General features: G+C 35.8%; 1 protein-coding gene across 14 annotated transcripts; it reads left to right on the top strand.

The window, feature by feature from the left end:
* Positions 1-244: 244 nt before the first annotated feature.
* LOC306884381 (WASH complex subunit 2-like) lies at positions 245-20,815 on the top strand. Of its 14 annotated transcripts, none has more exons than XM_079440189.1 (32): positions 360-553; positions 1,756-1,895; positions 1,996-2,160; positions 2,503-2,571; positions 2,699-2,872; positions 3,041-3,134; positions 3,214-3,275; positions 3,471-3,524; positions 5,787-5,888; positions 6,003-6,087; positions 6,204-6,269; positions 6,803-6,924; positions 7,028-7,097; positions 7,682-7,732; positions 7,869-8,012; positions 8,093-8,262; positions 8,336-8,443; positions 8,525-8,623; positions 11,707-11,802; positions 11,885-11,986; positions 12,493-12,662; positions 12,755-12,869; positions 13,489-13,707; positions 13,858-14,073; positions 14,165-14,284; positions 14,403-14,501; positions 14,602-14,670; positions 14,908-14,964; positions 17,176-17,394; positions 18,425-18,997; positions 19,105-19,276; positions 20,174-20,811. In XM_079440189.1, exons 2-32 carry the CDS (start codon positions 1,767-1,769, stop codon positions 20,320-20,322), a joined length of 4,140 nt encoding a protein of 1,379 aa, XP_079296315.1. In that variant the 5' UTR covers positions 360-553; positions 1,756-1,766; the 3' UTR covers positions 20,323-20,811. The 14 variants fall into 14 exon arrangements, with proteins under 14 accessions (XP_079296319.1, XP_079296320.1, XP_079296315.1 ...); XM_079440181.1 differs by having other exon boundaries at positions 366-553; positions 7,836-8,012; XM_079440188.1 differs by having other exon boundaries at positions 372-553; positions 3,474-3,524; positions 7,836-8,012.
* Positions 20,816-20,902: the final 87 nt, after the last annotated feature.

Genomic DNA, 20,902 nt, shown 5'->3' with positions numbered 1-20,902 from the left:
AGCTCTGATGGGAACAAGTAGTTTACAACATCTGCTCATTCGTGCAAAAATTAGATAGTGGATGAACATCCACTGCTAGAAACTAACAATCATCTACAGCAATTTCCAGCAGGGTTTCCGTTGGAAATAAAAATGTTATTCATTCAAATTTAGTCTTTCTCATGAAAAATGTGGACCTTTTTTGATTTGCAAAATACATCCACACAAATACATCTTTTATATTTCCTTTTTTTTTTTTACATTCACTCATTCATGATACTCCATCAAAAAACGCATGCTTTTCCTCAACATACACGTTAGAAGTTGCTGTCAGGAAGTGCTGCTCTGAGATCAGTTTAAAGCTGTTCTCGGGTCAGAGGGACTCCGCGGTCAGGTGACTAGAATCAGCTGATCCTCTGCAGACGGAACATGGCCGACCTCTCTAAATACTGAACTGAGGATGAGACGAGTGACAGCGATAAGCTGCTCATGACTTCTCTCCCTGCTGGACTCGTGAGATTTTGAGGTGAAGGGAAACACAACAGAGGATATTATATCACAGTACATATAAAAGGTAAATCAGTATATTAGCAGAGATTCAGACTGCTAGCACAGCAGCTAGCCTTGCATGACAGCAGGTTGAGCGATCGCATACAAACGCATAAAACGGTAAAATATCAGATAATAACGAGTCAAAAGTGCATTCAGGTGTATGTACTTATATTTTTAATCGTTCGGGATTTGAGGAAGGACGAGGTTATTGCCTTTGCATATGCTGATGCTTCATTGGCACGTTTTAACTTTGAAAAGTTTCCTTAGCAAATGCTAATACTTGGTTTTGTTTACATTTTATATAATGTATAGCAGCAACTATATGAATATATAAATGTCTGGCTTTAAATAAACTAGCATTATTTTTTTTTGATCAGCCTTGTGAAAAAGAGGTACACATTAGCTTACTTTTAAGAAGAGTGCTTATTATTGAAGTAATACACTTTAAAAGAATATAATTAGCTTCGAAATGAATGTAATGTTTTCAGACATTTAACTAAATTAAAATGTATTTCCTTTTTAATTTACTAAAATTCAATTGATTAGAGTAGTTTTTGAATCATTTATGTACGACTTAAGTAGATTTTTATATGTAATTCCATAATTATTTCTATTGTCTTTGAAATATGGTTAAAGTGTACTGGCGAATGTGCTGACAGGCATTTGGTAAACTTTAATAAACGTTAATGTCACTTCTATTTTAAACTTACGTCATGTATGTAAATATAGGCAATTACACATTTGTAATGCTGAAGTTGAAATTTAGTACTTTTAAAATGTATAATCAAATCACACACTGCAGTTAAAATTACAATCAAGTACTTTACAAGTGCTTTATTATGTTACAGTCAACATCAAAATAAGTGCTTTTTATAGCATAATTATTAATGTGCAACTTTTAATTTGACACTTACAAAGTATACTTTTTTTAAATTGTACTGAAGTATCTAAACAATCTTGGAAATATATTCTATTTAAGTACAATTAAGTGACCTTTATTTTATTAAAATGATATTGTGTGCACTGCAAGTACAGTTTTTAAAAATATACGTTTGAGATTTGAAGTACACAGCACAATCAATACAATTAAACATTAATTTTTCACAAGAGGCAGTCATGATTCCTATACAAATTTTATTGAGATGTAATCTCATCTATGTCATCTTGAGTTAAAATGTCTTTCTATCAGTAATATACTTGTTTAAAACTTGTGATCTTCAACAGAGTAAACCAGCATGTCTAATTTGATGGAGAATGGCCCCAGTAATCATAATGGGGAGGCTGAGCAAGTGTGGGAGAGACCCTGGACGCTGGAAGAGATGCAGAAATCCAGCACAAACTGGTCTCTGGCAGCAGATTCAGGGGTACGGAGTGGAAAGCATTCGTGTTTCATATTCATTTTGTATGCACTTGCCGCTGTTTTATACAATGGTTTAGACTTAATGTTTATTTTTATCTCTGCAGTTGTTTCTTTTCCTGCAAGACTTCTCTCAGAGGATGTTGTCCAAGACACATGAGATTGAGAAACAGTTGGACGGTCTTATCCAGGACACTAAAGCCACAGACAGCCGCCTGCACACAGTGTTTAACGACTTCCTCATGCTGTCCAACACACAGTTCATTGAAAATGTATGTAATTTTTTTTTTTTAATCATTTTAGCTAAATGAGAATTCATTTTGTTTGTGGATGCAAAGCAGGTCAAGTTCTAAACTGAAACAACACTGACACAGTACACTTGTCCTGTGATAATATAGGGGAGAGTTTGTCAGCTTTTGATATTCATACATTTCCTATTCAAAGTTCCTCCCTTGAGTTTCAAAGTGGCCCAACTGTAAATTCTTTACTGAGCATTTTTCTCACCTCATATTGAGAAGATTGTGATATTTGATACATTTCAAGAACAAATAATGGTGTAAACACAAACAAACACTGTTTATTGTGATATCTGATGTAGTTTTTTTATTCATTAGAGGGTTTACGATGAAGAGGTGGAAGACTCTGCACCAAAGCCAGAGACCCTGGAGAAACAGCCTGAACAGGTAGTGTTTGGGAATGTTTCTGTGTTTTTTTTCTGCTGTGGGTCGTTTCTGTGATTTCATATAGTGCATTATTATGAAAATTTGCCTGATAATGGTTTCAAGCATTTCTATCAAACTGTATGTGAAGGAGAAGACAAGGGAACAGAAAGAAGCAGAACTAATTCCCAAAGTCCAAGAGGCCGTCAACTATGGTCTGAAGGTCCTGGAATCTGCTTTCGAACAGCTGGACATTAAAGCAGGAAACTCAGACTCTGAGGATGAGGAGACTCTGGAAAAAGTAGAGCCCATTTTGGAAGCAAAGGTAAATGCTTCCCTACAGCCCTTGAGTATATATAATTAGTGGCTTTGGGGTGAGTGGTGTTAAAATGTGCAAAACAATATCAAAAACTCACATTGAAAGAGGAAACCGAGCCATATCAGTGAGTACATCTTCACTGCTTTTTGTGCCTAAATGTATTTTTATTGGTAGGACCTGTATGTGGACAGGCCTTTGCCGTACTTGATTGGTTCCCAAGCATTTATGGATCAGGAGGATGTTGGCTTGGGCGATCTATCCAGCGATGGTGAGATTTCAGATTCATAATCTTTATGATTTTCTTCATCTTGTTTTAGGTTGTTTATTAACTCGTGTGTGTTTTATAGAAATGTCTATCGGGAGTGGCAGAGACAGCGTCATTGAGAGTGATGTTGAAGAAGGTGATGAGGTGAGAGATAATGATACGCACATTTACATGGATTCTGTCGTTAACATTTTAAGAGCATTGAAAATAAAAATTATTTTTTACATTTTTTTTATTTATTGAATACATTTCTTAATTTCAAAAACATTATACCCAATTTTTTTTGAAAACATTTAAAAAATGTACGTATAATCCTCCATTTGGTTTCTATTCCAAAAGCAGTCAGATGAATACTCTGACCAGGATGAGGAAGTCCATGGCAACTTTAAGAAAGTAAGACTTTCTCTGGTGGTTTATATAAACATGACAAATTGACACCATATAAGGATGTAAAGTAAAGGATATACAGTGCCCTCCAAAAGTACTGGATCAGTAAAGACAAAATTGCTCTGTTGGCTGTGGAGTCAAGACATTTACAAATATGATTAAAAGATGAATATGAGACAAAACTACAGAATGTCACATTTTATTATTGGGTGATTCAGCACATAGATGTTTTACCAGCTAAGAAGATCAGCACTTTTAGAGTTTCATCCCTCTATCTGATGTGAGCATAAGTATTGGAGCAGTTGCCTCACAGGACTTTCTAAGTGATCAGCTGTGTCCTGTTGCATTAATTCTTCAGATATTACAGTTTTCTCGATTGCTTAAACACATTTCTTGAAACTATGCCTCGTATTCTCAAAACTGTAAACACGAATCCATAACTTCTAACTCAATTCCCCAAACTTCCTATATTCAGGTCAAAATGAAGCTATCCACTCAAAACAACTCTATCTTGCTGAAAAACCAAACTTTGCTCTCAGACATGACACACAAACAGTCAAAAACACACACACTACAACACAGTTTTACACACTGATGAGATAAATTCAAAACAATACTACAAAAACCGGTAATAAGTGTTGCTTGTGGTACTCCCCAAATGTTTTATTCCTCAATTTAATGTACTGTAGAGTACAGTACAATACAGCAAACAACAAAAATAATTATTCTGCCCCAGTATCCCGTCTTTGGTCTGGAACAGGCATGGTGAAATCAAGAGTTTGGAAACCACCAGCAACCAACAACGACCTGATCGGCTGAGAAAACAACAGTAGTTGATGACAGACAAATCATAAAAGCTGTGAAAAATGAACCCTAAAAGACGTGTCTGTAAAATCACCAACAACTTCCAGAAAGCTGGGGTGATGCTCTGACAATCTACTGTCCTCAGGAGACTTTGACACAGAATTACAGATGCTACACAGCAAGATGCAAACCTCTGACCAGCACCAAATATAGAAAGGCAAGATTAGAGTTTGCAAAAAAACACAAAGGTGAGCCAGAAGAGTTTTGGAACTGTTTATGGACAGATGAGACAAAGATGAACCTTTATCTAAGTGATGGGAAAGCAAAAATGTGGAGGAAAAAAAGGGAACTGCAATGATCCCAAGCATACAGCCTCATCTGTAAAGCATGGTGGAGGTGGTGTCATGGCATGGGCATGCATGGCTGCCTCTGGAACAGGCCCTCTCAACTTTACTGATGACTTAATGTATGATGACAGTAGCAGAATGAATTTGGAAGGGTACAAAACCATCTTGCCTACCAATATTCAAGAAAACTCCCCAAAACAAGCAACAATTGGAATTGGCTGCATTAAAGGCTGGGAAAAGTATTTCAAAGGATGAGAGCAAGAGTCTGGTGATGTCTATGGGTCACAGCCTCACTGCTGTGATTGTGCGCAAGGGATCTGCAACTAAATAATAGCTTTTAATCTTTTATATCTGCCTTATGTTCAACTGTCCCAATACTTATGCTCACATCAGATAGAGGGATGAAACTCTAAAAGTTCTGTTCTTTTTATTTTGTAAAACATGTATGTGTTGAAACGGTTAATAATAAAATGCGACATTCTGTAGTTTTGTCTCATATTCATCTTTTAATCATATTTGTAAATGTCTTGACTCCACAGCCAACAGAGCAATTTTATCTTTACTGTTCCAATACCTATGAAGGGCACTGTATGTGAAATATTTAACCAGGTGCTTTTATAGCGGTGTAGATTATATTTTATGGATGTGTGATGATGCCACATGGAAAATAAAGTGGGTTATAAAACAAAAACAGCCCAATATTGTCAGATTTACTTAAACAATCTTTTAAAAGGTTGTCATGTGCATTAATAGAGAAAGAAATTGGAAAATAAATATTTCATCTAAATGTGAAAGGTAAACATGCATCACTGACCAGGGACATTTGTAATTAGCATATTATAGATATAAATATAGATTTAAAATGTGTGTGTGTGTGTGTATGCATATGTACTGTATGTATGTATGTATAATTAAAAGTGTTATTTTGGATACTTATTTCTTTAAAGAGGTCAATTTCTTTTAAAAATGTAATTAGTAATGTCGTGAATTATACTTTTGATAAAGCCTTGTTTAGGCAAATACATTTTTTTAAATAAAAAAACATTTGTTTTATATTAAGTGCACCATATATAGATTGCTGTAATTCTGGTCAAACATTCATTTGTTCATCCCATAGAAGCCATCTGTTGCTAGTTATGATGATGCTGATGAAGAGAATGAAGATGAAGATTCTGACATATTTGGAGGGTCTGATAAGGATGAAGATGAGTTCAAAAAGGTTAATAGCTTTGCATTTTTTTGTAAAAATTTGCTTAGCAAATTAGTATTATGAGACGTTATCTTACTAAAATGTGCAAACTAAAACTTAACATTAGATTCCCATGTCTTTCAGGACACTGGTCTGCCATCCTTTGCTGATGAACTAGCAGCCAGAATCAAGGGAGAGACTCCAAATAAGCCAGAAGCAGATCGCACATGTATGGTCATGAACAACATATGAATTTAATTGTTTTATTGTTTAACACCTTGTCATCTTTTCATTCAGTTTTCTTTCTCAAGTTTATCTGTGTGCATGCACTTGTTTGTTCTCAAGCATTGTCATCAGGCCCATCCATCACCCAGAAGAAGAGTAAAACAAAGAAAGAGTCAAAACCTCAGGGTATGAGCGACTGTGTTTACTTCATATAGCATGTGCTTATCAGATCATGCTGCCAAACGCACACTACCGTTCGAAAGTTTGGGGTCGGTATTTTTATTTTTTTTCAGGGTTCTTGAAAGAAGTCTCACGATCACCAGGGCTTCATTTTATTTGAATAAAAATATAGTGAAAACATTTTACTATTTATTTTACTATTTTAATATATATATATATATATATATATATATATATATATATATATATATATATATATATATTTTTTTTTTTTTTTTTCTTGTCATAACTTTAATGCACAAATTGAATGTATTCTTACTTATTAAAATATTAAATTTGAAAATAAATAAATAGTACTGACTCCAAACTTTTGTATGGTAGTGTATGTACATATAAGAATAACCAGATGACTGTATTTTGCGTTTTTGAAGCTTCTGGTATAGTTGTATCATAATTTCTTTCAGAAATGGAAGACAATAGTAGGATACACTGCAGCTAGAAAAATAATTGCCATATATTTTATGTATATGTAATTCTAGTGGAGGATGATCAGGATGAGATGTTCAAACCACCAAAAATGGAAGATGAGGAATATTCTCCATTCGGTGGAAAGGGTGGACTTTTTAGTGGAGGCAAAGGCCTGTTTGATGATGATGAAGAGGTTGGTAAATAATAATGTAGTATCATACAAAAGCATACAAATACAACTAGTAAAAGACATGGTAGTAATCTGTGAAAGTCAGTTCATAATATTTGTTCCTCAGGGAGATCTGTTTTCGGATGCACCCAAAACCGAGCCGATGGAAAAGGAAAAGACTGTAATCCAGGCAACAGGTAAGACTTAGTAATTGTCGCTCTTCTCAGATCTAATTCTGTTGCCCATTTAAAGTCAGATGTAGGCCAGTCCTACTTGATAATTCAAATTTAGGATGTAAGCTCACACACAGATGCATTGAACCAAGTCCTGCCCTACATTATTTTTATTTTTCAATAATCCGTTGATGTACATCTCAGTATAGAAGAAAAGATCTGTCATTACTTCTGTTACAACTTTAATACTGATTGGTCATTTGTGCAATACTGTAATCAAATATGATCCATTGTTCCAGCAAACCGATTTCCTGCTTTTACTCTGCAAACTGTCTTCTCACAAAAAAAAAAAAATTAAAATGAATTTAAATTTATTTCAGTTTACTTGTGTTTTGTAAAAATGCCTTTTAAAATAATAACTGTCTTACTAAAAAAAATGTGTATTTATGTTTTATAAATATAGCCATTTAACAAGCTTTTTATTTTATTTTTTACTAAAATGCCGTACATGATCATTTTCTTACTCTTTGTACATTCTGAAACCCACCATGTGTTGGCATATAAAACTCATTTACATAATAGTCATATCTTTTTCATTGCTTTTGTAGAGCCCCCTAAAACTAAGAAAATATCCACTGGTGCTGTCTCCATCTTTCCTGGTAAGCATTAACTACATTAAATTTGCATACTCGCACACTGTTTTACATAAAAGTTTTCTGTAATAGCTAACGAGTAAGATATTTTCATGCCCCTTACCCAAAGAAAACAAACTTTTTGGCTCACCAAATGATTCAGACTCACTAGAGAGCAAAGGCAGTAAGAGTCCAGTGAAGCCCAAAGTGCAGGCAGCTCCAAAGCGTGCCTCGGTGGGAGGTGGGCTGTTTGATGACGATGATGATGAATTCTTCAGTGGGAAGACGCCTAACAAATCCACCCCTGGTACATATCTAACGTCTGCCCTGAGGTATGACAACTGACTGTCTTTTTGGGAAAACTTAAATGTGTATCTTTGTGATCAGGACAAGAGAAGCAAATGCCAAAGAAAACTGTAGACCTGTTTGGAGAAGCTGATGATGAGGAGGAGGATGATGATGATGAAGGCAGAGCAATGTTCTGTGGGAAAGCCAGTGCAGCTCTTCCTCAAACAAGAGCCGAGGGGGAGGAGGAGACACGTCCTCCAGAGAAAAAGGTCTGCTTTTTAACCATCACTATTTCTTTATGATTGTTGTTACTGGTTATATACTGAATGAATTTGCTTGCAGCCTCCTGTTGGCGCCGTTTCAATGTTTGGGCCCGGCACTAAAAATATACTGGAGGGTCTGAAGAAACGCCGGCCTTCCACCAGTGAAGAGTCTGCCAAGTCTGAAGAGGTAGAAAACTTCTACCTCTCTCTGTTGTATTAAAACATGCTGTGTTAATTGTTATTTATTATTTTTGCATTGTTTCTGCAGAGTGGACCTCCACCTGAAGCAGTCAAATCTTCACCTGCACTGGGAGCATCTGAGAAAACGCAAAGCAAGGGTCTGTTCTCAGACGATGAAGACTCACAAGTACGTCACTTAGTCATGATACAGAGAGCCTGTTCTCAGTTTTCCAGTCTATTTAAATTAGTGCTGTGCCATTTGTTTAATATTGAAGTATTTGATGAAAAAATTAAAATTGTGATCATTTACTCACCTTCATGTTGTTCCAAACCTGTATTAGTTTCTTTCTTATGTTGAACATAAAAGAAGATATTTTGAAGAATGCTGGTAATCAAACAGTTGATAGTCCCCATTGACTTCCATAGTATTTCTTTCCCTACTATTGAAGTCAATGGGGACCAACAACTGTTTGGTTCTTCTTAAATTTTTCAAAATATCTTCTTTTTATGATCATAAAAAAGAACGAAACTTATACAGGTGTGGATTAATGACATGAGGGTGAATAAATGATGACTAAAATATTTTGAATATTATCTATATATATGTGTATATGTATGTGTATATATATATATATATATATATATATATATATATATATATATATATATATATATATATATATATATATGTGTGTGTGTATATATATATATATATATATATATATATATATATATATACATGCATACACACACACACACACACACACACACACACACACACACACTGGTGTGAAAAAGTGTTAGGCCCCTTCCTGATTTTTTTTTTTGCATGTTTGTCACACTTTAATCAAACAAATTTAAATATTAATCAAAGATAACACAAGTAAACACAACATGCAGTTTTTGAATGAAGGTTTTTTATTATAAAGGGAAAACAAAATCCAAACCCACATGGCCCTGTGTGAAAAGTGCTTGCCCCCTAAACCTAATAACTGGTTGGGCCACCCTTAGCAGCAACAACTGCAATCAAGCTTTTGCGATAACTTTCAATGAGTCTGTTACAGCGCTGTGGAGGAATTTTGTCCCACTCATCTTGGCAGAATTGTTGTAATTCAGCCACATTGGAGGGTTTTCGAGCATGAAACGCCTTTTTAAGGTCATGCCACAGCATCTCAATAGGATTCAGGTCAGGACTTTGACTAGGCCACTCAAGTCTTCATTTTGTTTTTCTTCGGCCATTCAGAGGTGAATTTGCTGGTGTGTTTTGGATCATTGTCCTGCTGCAGAATCCAAGTTCGCTTCAGCTTGAGGTAGGGGTGGGCGATATGGGAAAAATATCATATCACGTTTTTGTTTAGAAATATCACGATTCACGGTTTTATCACGATTCTTTGTCATGTTGGTTTTACTATTTTGGTTTTACAAGTTGTCTGAGCATTACAGCCAAACTAGAAAGACAAAGATGCATGGCAGATATTTAGGCCAAAGTGGGCGAAGATAAAAAATCTTTGTCATTATTTTATCTTTCTTATTAAAAAATAAGAACAAAGATACACATTACAAATAGACATAATATACAAATAAAACAAACAGTGCTTTATTTTCAGGTAGAATAGGTGTATTTAGCAGGAACGTTCAATGAAATTGAATGAACAAGTATAAAAATAAAACACTACATAGACTGATTCCTAAAGCAACTGTATTAAAGATTTTCAGTCAAGAATAGTGAGTGATTTTTCTCTTTGCATTTTGTTGTTTTGTTAACGTTAAATGAATAGTTCCCCCCAAAATAAATATTCTGTCATCTGTCTGTCAATTCTGTCATAAAGTTTTATTTTTATAACATCATTTACTCAAAACTTGTTTTAAACTTGAATGAGTTTCTTTCTTCTGCTGAACATAAATGCTATTTTGAAGAAGGTGGAAAACCAAACAGTTGCTGGTCCACAGTGACTTCCATATGATTTTTCTTTCCTGCTATCAAAGTCAATGTGGACCAGCAACTGTTTGGTTACCCTCATTCTTCAAAATATCTTATTTTGGGTTCAGCACAAGAAATTAATAGAAGTTTGGGACAACATGTGAGTGAGTAAATAATGACAGAAATTTTAGGGTGAACTATCCCTTTAATGACAGTCGACAGCACGTTTAGTGTCCTGTCTCTTTAAGAGCTGCATGCATCGCATCCGTTTCTCTCTTAACTATTTACTTTTATTTTAGAGATAACCAACTGAGTCTGTATGTAAACCTTGTGTGTTTTGACAGTATTAGCGCAAAAGATAAGTTAGTTGATTAATCAGGCGCTGTTAGACAGGCTTTTTAGTGCTTCAGGTGTATGCGCTCAGAAAAAGCGCACGTCAGACCAGCGCGCGAATTAAACAACAGCAAGGCTTGTATGTAAATAATGTACTTTTGCGATCGCGAATAAGTGCAGTGTCCTGTCTGAGTAACTCTACTGCTGTATGTCGTGTTGTACAGTATATAGAGACGGAGGCGACAGAACTGTATTTGACATGATGTGTGCTGTAGCACGATACTACGATATTTCTTAAAAAGCAGATCGTGGAGACATTTTTATCGTCCACGATCAAAAATCGTCATATCGCACACCCCTAGCTTGAGGTCACGAACAGATGGCTGGACATTGTCCTTCAGTATTTTTTGGTAGACAGCTGAATTCATGGTTTCATTTATCACAGCAAGTCTTCCAGGTCCAGAAGCAGCAAAACAGCCCCACACCATCACACTACCACCACCATATTTTACTGGTGGTATGATGTTCTTTTTCTGAAATGCTGTGTTACTTTTACGCCAGATGTAATGGGACACACACCTTCCAAAAAGTTCAACTTTTGTCTCGTCAGTCCACAGAGTATTTTCCCAAAAGTCTTGGGGAGATGTTTTCTGGCAAAACTGAGACGAGCCTTTGTTCTTTTTTCTCAGCAACACTTTTTCACACAGGGCCACGTGGGTTTGGATTTTGTTTTCCCTTCATAAAAAAAACCCTTCATTTAAAAAGCTGCATGTTGTGTTTACTTGTGTTATCTTTGATTAATATTTAAATTTGTTTGATGATCTGAAACATTAAAGTGTGACAAACATGCAATAAAATAAAAAATCAGGAAGGGGGCCAACACTTTTTCACACCACTGTATATATGACAATATTCAAAATATTTGTTTTAGTTACATCACTCAACCTCAATTACAAACTTACTGCTGATACTTGTTTTTGATGTGTTTGCTGTTGTGTATCTTGCTTATTTTAAAGCTATTCACAAGTGAGACTGCAAGTAAATCAAAGCCTACAACTCAGAACAAACCCAATAAAGCTCCGCTCTCAATATTTGATGATGAAGAAGAAGAGGTGAAGTTAAGCAAGCTTAATTTAAAGAGATATATTTTATTCTATTCAGTGGTTTTCAACAAGTCTGTTTTGACTTTTTTAGGATCTTTTCTCATCAACACCAAAGTCCAAGTCAGTTCAGGCCAAAAAAACATCACTACAACCCAAGAAACCTGTGCCCAGTTCACTCTTCAGCGATGATGAGGTATTTGTGTTTAATGCAGAGTAAACCAATTACAATAAAGTCAATACAATAAAAAATACTGTACAGAGTAATATGTTGCAAAACAAAACCGTTATATGAAATTGTCTGTAACACTTTAGTATAGGGACCAATTCTCACTATTACCTAGTTGCTTGTTAGCAGACCTATAATTAACACATCTATCATTATAGGCCTATCATTATCGCTTTGGATAAAATCGTCTGCTAAATGTAAATGTTAACATATTGCTGTTTATTAGTACTTATAAAGCACATATTCCGCATGACCATATTCTACATCCCTAATCCTACCCAATACTTAAACCTAACAACTACCTTACTAACTATTAGTAAGCAGCAAATTAGGAGTTTGAGGCAAAAGTTAATGGTCCAGAATTGGACCTTAAAATAAAGTGTGACAAAAGTGTGTCATTTTTATTTTGTTCAATCGATGATGCATGCAGATATCACATGACATGACACAACATTTGCTTGTCTTTATCTCAGGATCAGTGGATGAGCTCCAAGCCCAGCAAAGAGAGCCCGGAAGTGAAGCCCAGCGGAATGAAGTCAAGTGTTAGCGCCCCCTCTAGGCTACCCAGTGTCAAAGCACCACAAAAAGATGGCCTGTTTGTTGATGACGATGATGATTTGTTTGCAGCCACAAATGAGTCAAGGTTTGTGGATCTGTGATCAATTAATGTACTAAAGTAGTGAGAGAAACAATAAAGCATTATGCTGTGAATTTTTTTTTTGTCTGTTCTCGCAGTAAGAATTTATCTCAGAGAGTATCTCTCCTGTTTGAGGATGAAGATGATGATGAGGACAAAGAACCTCTTTTTGGCCTCAAAACACCTGCAAATAAAACTCCTTCTGAAGCGAAGGTAAGTGTGGCTTGAGTGTCCATGTACTTTTTGGGCTACTTTACAGGATTTTTTAATGTTTTTGAAAGAAGTATTATATGCATTTCAAAGTAATATTGTGAAATATTACTACAATCGAATATATTTATTTATATATATGTGTATGTATATATATATATATATATATATATATATATATATATATATATATATATATATATATCTGTTTTAATATATCATAAAATGGAATTTATTTGCCATCATTACTCCAGTTTTTATTGTCACATGATCCTTCAGAAATCATTCTAATATGATGATTTGCTGCTCATCATTTCTGATTATTATCAATATTGAAAACAGTTGTTCTGCTTATTACTTTGGTGGAGATTGTGATTTCCCCCCCCCCTTCATTCACTGATGAAAATAAAAAGTTCAAAAGAACAGCATTTATTTGAAATCTTATATCATTAAACATGCCTTCACTGACACTTTTGATCAATTTAATGTGGCCCAAAACTTTTGAGTGGTAGTGTATGTTTCCAATCATTTATTATGAATTATTTGACATACTTTTTTTCCGTAGCATCTACATCATTAATGTCGGCTTTTGTTAGTAGCTAAAAAAAGCTTTGTGTTTCAGGTTTCTGGTGCTCCCTATCTGTTTGAATCTACGGAGGAGGAGAATGCACCTAATGTAGCAAAAGACAAGATGGCAGAGGAGAAGAAACCTGTGGAGAAGAAGCCAGTGGAATCCATTCCACCCTCTGAAGACAGCACTGAGATTAAGAAGAAACCAGTAGGAGCAGTAAGCCTTTTTGGTGGGATTGATGTATTAGCAGACAAGCAAGACACAAGTAAAGTGAGTAAAATGTTTACAAAATAACGAAAAGATTATTTATGCTATTTCCATGTAGCATAAAAAGGGCAATACACATTGACAATTATGGTTTACACTTAAATATATGCTTACAAAAAAGGGTTAGAGAACTGGGGATTGTCTATTCCACAGAAACATACTAAGAATCAAGAGGAGATTGCTGATGGTGACGAGCTGCAAAAGGAGGCCCCCCCGCCCTTGGAGAGTAAGGGGACCAAGGCCAAGAAAACAGCACTGAGTCTTTTTGATGTTGATGATGATGGTGACAATGATGATGAAGATATGAACACTGATGAAATAATTCCTGCCCCTAAAACATCCAAATCAACAGAAAAGAATGCATTAAAGGTTAGTTGTTCCAGATTCTCAGTGCTGTGAGGTATGAATTTGTTCAAGTAGGTTATTTAATGTTATTTATTGATTTTGCTTGTGGTCTCAGGATCATGGATCAATGAAGAGCACAGGTGTGTTCCAAGATGAGGAACTACTTTTCAGTCACACACAACAGAGGGACAACGATCCTGATGTAGACCTTTTTGCCACATCTCCTAAACCATCTGTAAGTCTATGCTATGATGAACAATTTTGTAATTTTATCTACACAGCTTTTAGACTTCACCTTCTTAGACTTTTCCACTTCATGGTTACTTACTGATGGAGGTATTTTCATTTTACAGGTGCCGTCTCAGAGCTCTGTAAAACCAGTTGTCCCCACACTGTTCGGGGATGATGAAGACGATGAACTCTTCAGTTCAGCAAAGCCTAAAGCTCCTCCGGTACTGTTTGTTTCCCAACTTGTACATGTTTTGTGTTTTTTTTATACTTCATAAAAGCTAGACACTTCATAAATACTTGTACTATATTATCCACATACAGAAAGTACCTGAGAAGCCCAGCAAGCCTAAAACAAATGAAATGGACAAATCAACATTGACCTCAAGCAAGGTATACTCAGAAATAAATCTGCTTCGTTGCTTTAATTCATCTTTATACAAAATAATATTTTTATGAAAACCATTGTTTACATGGAGAAAATAGATTAAAATATTTAAAATGAAACATTTTATTTAATTTTATTTTCCACGTATAAAACATTATATGTGACATTTCCAGAACCTGTTAAAGTGGCAATTGGTTTTTATTGTTTGACTTGTATGTAATTCATATTATTTAATCGCACAGGAGCCTACAAGCCCTCTAAAATCTAAAAAAACCTCCTCAAGGATTGGAGAACTTCAAGTAATGTTTAAAAAAAAAAATCTCTATACTTCCATTTCTCTCATTGTGAAAACAATTATGCTTTTCATTGAGCTGTTTTGACACACCAATGCCTGTCAACAATCTGTTAAAAATCTATAATGTATGTCTGCAAAACCATATACTGTACACCCACACACACACACACACACACACACACACACACACACACATATATATATATATATATACATGCATACATACAGTGGGGGAAATAAGTATTCAACGCTTGAACAATTTTTTTATTAAACACATTTCCAGTGCAGCAATTCACATGAAATCTTGACCAGATGTTGGTATTAACTCAAGAAATCTACACAGAGAAAAATATTGAATATTACAATCCATAAAAAATGTGTAATTATGTGTAATAAAGTGAAATGACAAAGGAAAAAAGTATTGAACACACTAACTGAGATTATACTTAATACTTGGTGGAAAAGCCTTTGTTTGCAATAACAGCTTCAAGACTTCCTGTATGAACAAACTAATCGTTCACAGTGCGCAGGTGGGATTTTGGTCCATTCTTCTAAACAGACTGTCTTGAAATCTTGAATGTTCCGCGGGGCCCTCTTGTGAATCTTGATCTTCAGTTCCTTCCATAAATTCTCTATTGGATTTAAGTCTGGTGATTGACTGGGCCATTCCAACAACTTTATTTTCTTCTTCTGGAACCAATTCCGAGTCTCCTTTGCAGTATGTTTTGGATCATTGTCCTGCTGGAATGTCCATCCATGTCTCATCCTCATCATCCTGGCGAATGGTAACAGATTCACCTCAAGAATGTCTCGGTACATGGCTCCATTCATCTTCCCTTCAATAACATGGATTCTGCCTGTACCATGAGAAGAAAAACAGCCCCATACCATGATGCTTTCACCTCCAAACTTCACTGTTTATTTTTAGGGTCATACGCAGAGCCATTTCTCCTCCAAACATGGCGTGTGGTATTATTGCCAAAAAGTTCAATTTTTGTCTTGTCTGACCAGACTACATTCTCCCAGTAATTCACGGGGTTGTCCAAATGTTTTGTAGCAAACATCAAACGAGCTTCAACATGCCTTTTCTTCAAAAATGGAGCCTTCCAAGGTGAGCGTGCATGGAGGCCGTGGCGGTGGAGTGCATTGCCTATAGTTTTCTCTGTGACAGCTGTACCTGCTGCTTCCAAGTCTCTCTGTAGCTCTTTCTGAGTGGTCCTTGGCTCTTGGATTACTCTTCTGATTAACCTTCTGACTCCTTGATCAGAAATCTTCCGACGAGCTCCTTTGCGTGGCAGGTTGTTGGAGTTTTTTTCTTTCCATTTGCATATAATGGACCCAATGGTGCTTACAGGAACATTTAGGAGTTGTGAAATTCATCTGTAACCACTACGATCTTTATGCAACACAACAATCTTGTTGCTAAGGTCTTGGGACAGCTCTTTGCCTCTACCCATCATGATATGTTTGTATAGTTGCATTCAGAGGTGGGTAAGGCTTTTTATAATCTGGCTGATTATAATATAATATCTCTGTGTAGATTTCTTGAGTTAATACCAACATCTGGTCAACATTTCATGTGAATTGCTGCACTGGAAATGTGTTTTTATAAAAACTTTGTTCAAGTGTTGTGTGTGTGTATATATATATATATATATATATATATATATATATATATATATATATATATATATATATATATATATATATATATATATATATATATATATATATATATATATATATATTCATTCTTGTCTGTTAACATTTTCACATCTGTAGCTTTGCTATAACATTGTTTCTCTCTATGCCGTAAACCATTACTGCAGCAATAGGAAACCACTTGATGCAGCTCTGCGGCTAGCAATGTGCTGTTTACAGTATTTGCAAGGCAGCAGTGTATTTATATTTACCACATAAACAACAATTATGACATTGACCTAAAATCTGCATACTGAATTGTGATTTCTTTCTTGCATTAATTTAAACAGGCATCTTGACTTATTGACACAGACCTAAAACCTAGATTTCACCCTATTCACTATTCTGTTGCTGCCTTGCATGCATGACCATGTCCTGCAGGAAATGCAAATCTAGTGTACTTCTCAAATAGTACAAAGCAGTCTCTCTCTGATCTTGGCATGTGAGCAATAGGCACTGGGTGTATTGAATTTAAGTCTTGTTACAGATTTAAAGACCTGTCTGTTTCTTTCAGGCTAGCTTAGCTGTCAACCCTGCCAGCCTTCTTCCAGGCGCAGTGCCACGGATTCCAGGAGCTGTCAGCGTAATCCCTGGCCTGGCACCCGCTTCCCTCCCTGCAGCTGCCAAGCCGCTGCCAGCTACCGATACGATCCCTGATCATCAGCTCTCCAGTGAGGGAGGGGTGAGCTTCGACTCTCCCGCTCAGGTCAGCACGCTACAGAATGCTAACAAGGTAGGTCAGACTGCAGTATGTATGTCTTATAGGTGCCACAAAATATTGGTTGTGTGCTAGTGCAATGAAAACTGCTGCTGGTCCAATTCTCGCTATTAACAATCTAGTAACTACAACTTTTGCCTCAATAAACTCCTAATATGCTGCTTAGTAATAGTCAGTAAGGTAGTTGTTAAGTTTAGGTATTAGGTAGGATTAGGGATGTGGAATATGGTCATGTGCTAAGTACTAATAAACAGTTAATAATAGGCATGCTAATAAGCAACTAGTTAATAGTGAGAACTGGTCCCTATACTAAAGTGTAACCGAAGATTTTAGTCATATTGTAGTCATGCTGCATAATGGTTTAACTGATAATAAAAATTGTTTTGCTCAATTATAATCGTGATTATTGTTCATGATTGTTGTCTTTTGAGAAACTACATCAGAATTATTGCACTTTCACCTATCAAGAAAATATCAACTTAATAATATCAACAAATACATGGTTTATTCTCATAGATTCCCGATTACTTAATCAAATTATTATTAATTAAATTTTAAAGTCACACTTACCCACTTTATATGAAAATTGGTAAAACCTTTTCTCAAAAGCTTATAAAGTGAATTTGTTTAATATTAATTCATTTAATTCCAAATTATAATCATGTTTTTATATTAAAACATACAAACATTACTTGTATTGTGGCAGAGAGGTTGTGTAAGTGCATTTATTCAGGAATATTTCTATAGCTTATAGAAATATTATATTCAGGATATTTCTATAGGTTTATATTTTTTTTTCTCCATTTTTGTTTGAAGAAAATAGACAGATTTTGGATAGAGAGAGTTTTAATTTGTTTTTTTTATTTGTACAGTTTTTACTACATTTCAGTCTCATCTTTTTTTGCCATGTTGATATACTGTAGTCTCAGCTAGTGTTTAATGATGTTGGTGTCATCTCTCGTCTCTTCTTGTCTTAGTCATGGTAAAAAAGTTGTCTGAATTAACAGTAGTAGAATGTCCAGTCAATGGCTTTTTTATGATGCAGGGTCGGACTAAAGGTGCAGTGCGACGGCGACCGCAGACAAGGGCAGCAAGACAGCTTTCAGCACAGCAGTCTGAGGAAGCTGTTGGAGAAAGCACCTCTATACAAGCTGATGAACCAGTTATGGCTGCTTCTCTCCCTACCTTTAACCCCATTTCAGTGCGACCCTCAGCGCTCACTATACCTGTCAGCACCCCTGCTCCTGCCAAGAGCCCCGATGAAGCAGTCAGGCCAAAGAGATTTCTCGATTCTGGAGATGATCTATTTGATTCAGATGATCTCTTTGCCACAAAGCCTGTCCCCTCCTCAAAACACAAAGCAAAGACCCCTGAGGAAGGCCATAAGAAAGCCTCTAAGACAGAGGCCGTCATAGCTTCAAAGAAAGACCAGGCCTCGTCCATTTTTGACAGCCATGAGGATGATCTTTTTGCCACAGTGAAACAGAAGCCTGTCCAGAAAGGCAAGCAAATGTCCTTCCTAGAAGATGATGATATTTTTGGAGCAGGAAAGAGTAAAAGTGCAGATAGTAAAAACTCCAAAGCAGAAGCCAGCTCTGCAAAACCAGATATTTTCCAGGTAAATATCACACATTCTTTAAGTTTGGTATTACAGATCAATGGGGTAGAAGGAAGTGGTATGACTGATTTTTGTATTCCTATTGACCGTACAATAAATGTTTACAGGATGAAGTAAAAGAACCTCCTAAGGCCCAGAAGAAGCCCAAGGAAATGTCATTGGATGCGAGTTTGTTTGATGATGTTGATATTTTTGCTGACCTGACTGGCACCACAAAGCCAAAGGAGAAGAAAGCAAAGAAGAAATTGGACACAAAATCTATTTTCGACGATGACATGGGTTAGTTATCGCTGCAAAACACTCTTCACTATGATTCTTACCAGGGCCCTCTTGTATAAAACTGCGTGTAAATTTCATCCTAAAAGTGATAAATACAGATTTTGCTATTAGTATTCAGATTTGTAAAAACGGGTATGCTAGAGCTTGCGCAAAGTAACCCAATCAGTGAATAATTTTGATTACCTGCATTGAAAACTAGTCTCCTCCCCAAAATAACCATATATGGAGACTAAGACACCTTGTTTTTCTATGCATAACCTCATCTGCATATCATTTCCATTTGCATATTACCATCCATGTGATGCTGCCATGTTTAATGGTACAAGACTCTGGTAGCCCCTTACTGCAGAACAAAGATCCAGGGGGCGGAGATGGTAGGTTTAGGTATATGTAAGGTGGGAGGAGTTGGATCTAGATCCAACCACACCCCCTGGATCTTGTGTTCTGCAGTGAGGACCATCTCCAAGACTCTAGGAAAACAGTATTTTTTTACATTTAAAAAAAAATCTGAATCAATTCCCTCAAATTATGTCCTTTTAAATATGGTATTTTTCATAATTTTGGGAAGACCAGGTAAGGGAAGGGCTTATTAAAAACCAATGTCTGTCTATGTGTTCTTCGTTAATGGGAGTTTAAAATCATTCTGTTTACTTCACTCACATCAGTAAAGGAGTCTATAGTATGTAAGTTTATTTTCTTAATAAATCCTGAAATGTGCCTGGAAATTTGCCTATGCATGAAATGGGCATTTCAATGTCCATACACAATTTTCCACTTAGGCATATCAAGATTTATACTCGAGGCCCCAGGTCATTTTAATTATTTTATGAACATTGGTTTAGAAGGTACACACTCACAAATGCTTACTGCTATCTGCTTTTTTCTCTCACCTCACAGATGATATCTTCTCGACTGGGACTACGAAACCAACGGTGAAGCCGTCCTCCAAGTCTAAGAAGAACCAGCCTGCCCAGGATCCTGTACCAGCTGTGGAAACGGGCAGCAATATTTTCGATGATCCCTTGAATGCGTTTGGGGGAAACTGAGTCTCCTACATAACAGCATTTTGTTTAACTCTGTAGCTATATTCATGGCCTAAATTAAGGTAGATGTAATCTAACACTGTTAATAATTTAAACTCTAATAGGTAACTTGATCAATAATCAATAAATAAATTTTGACAGGAAAAAAGAAGATTGTAAATCTATTTACCTCTAATGCCATCTCTGAAGTCATCTGATTGGTAAAAGATGTAGCGGTCATAAAATGACATTGACATTTGCAACAGTTATGTGTCTTTTATTAGCACTTTAAACATGACAATTGTCTTGTAAGGTGTAAAAAAAGAGAAGACTGGAGACATTCCTCTGAATTGTCAACTGTAACGTTTCATTTTTCAATGTGGTGCCATAACTCTAAGCCTATGCGTCAACATAAGTGCTTTTGTTGATGTTTTTATAACTCGAGCTGAAGTTTTCTTGTGTTGCATGTGAAATGATTTTTGGAAACTGAAGAAAATATATTTTATGAAACGTACTGAATGAGTCTTGAGTGCTTGAATTCAAAATGTGTAGAGGACCAAACCATTGCTAATCATTTAATGTAGAAAATTTAAAATCTTTAAAC

The sequence above is a fragment of the Barbus barbus genome, assembly GCF_936440315.1.
Source record: "Barbus barbus genome assembly, chromosome: 18".
In the NCBI taxonomy this organism is placed as follows: Eukaryota; Metazoa; Chordata; class Actinopteri; order Cypriniformes; family Cyprinidae; genus Barbus; species Barbus barbus.
The sequence above is the reverse complement of the archived record's forward strand: the minus strand, read 5'-3'. Positions and strand labels throughout refer to the sequence as shown.

What these genes read in the sequence shown, in the direction of transcription:
- LOC306884381 (XM_079440181.1), top strand. Translation starts at nt 1,767, where the DNA reads ATGTCTAATTTGATGGAGAATGGCCCCAGTAATCATAATGGGGAGGCT. An exon ending in ATGTTGAAGAAGGTGATGAG is followed by an intron (nt 3,276 to 3,470) that starts GTGAGAGATAAT and finishes CTATTCCAAAAG; the next exon opens with CAGTCAGATGAATACTCTGA. An exon ending in GCCAGAAGCAGATCGCACAT is followed by an intron (nt 6,088 to 6,203) that starts GTATGGTCATGA and finishes TTTGTTCTCAAG; the next exon opens with CATTGTCATCAGGCCCATCC.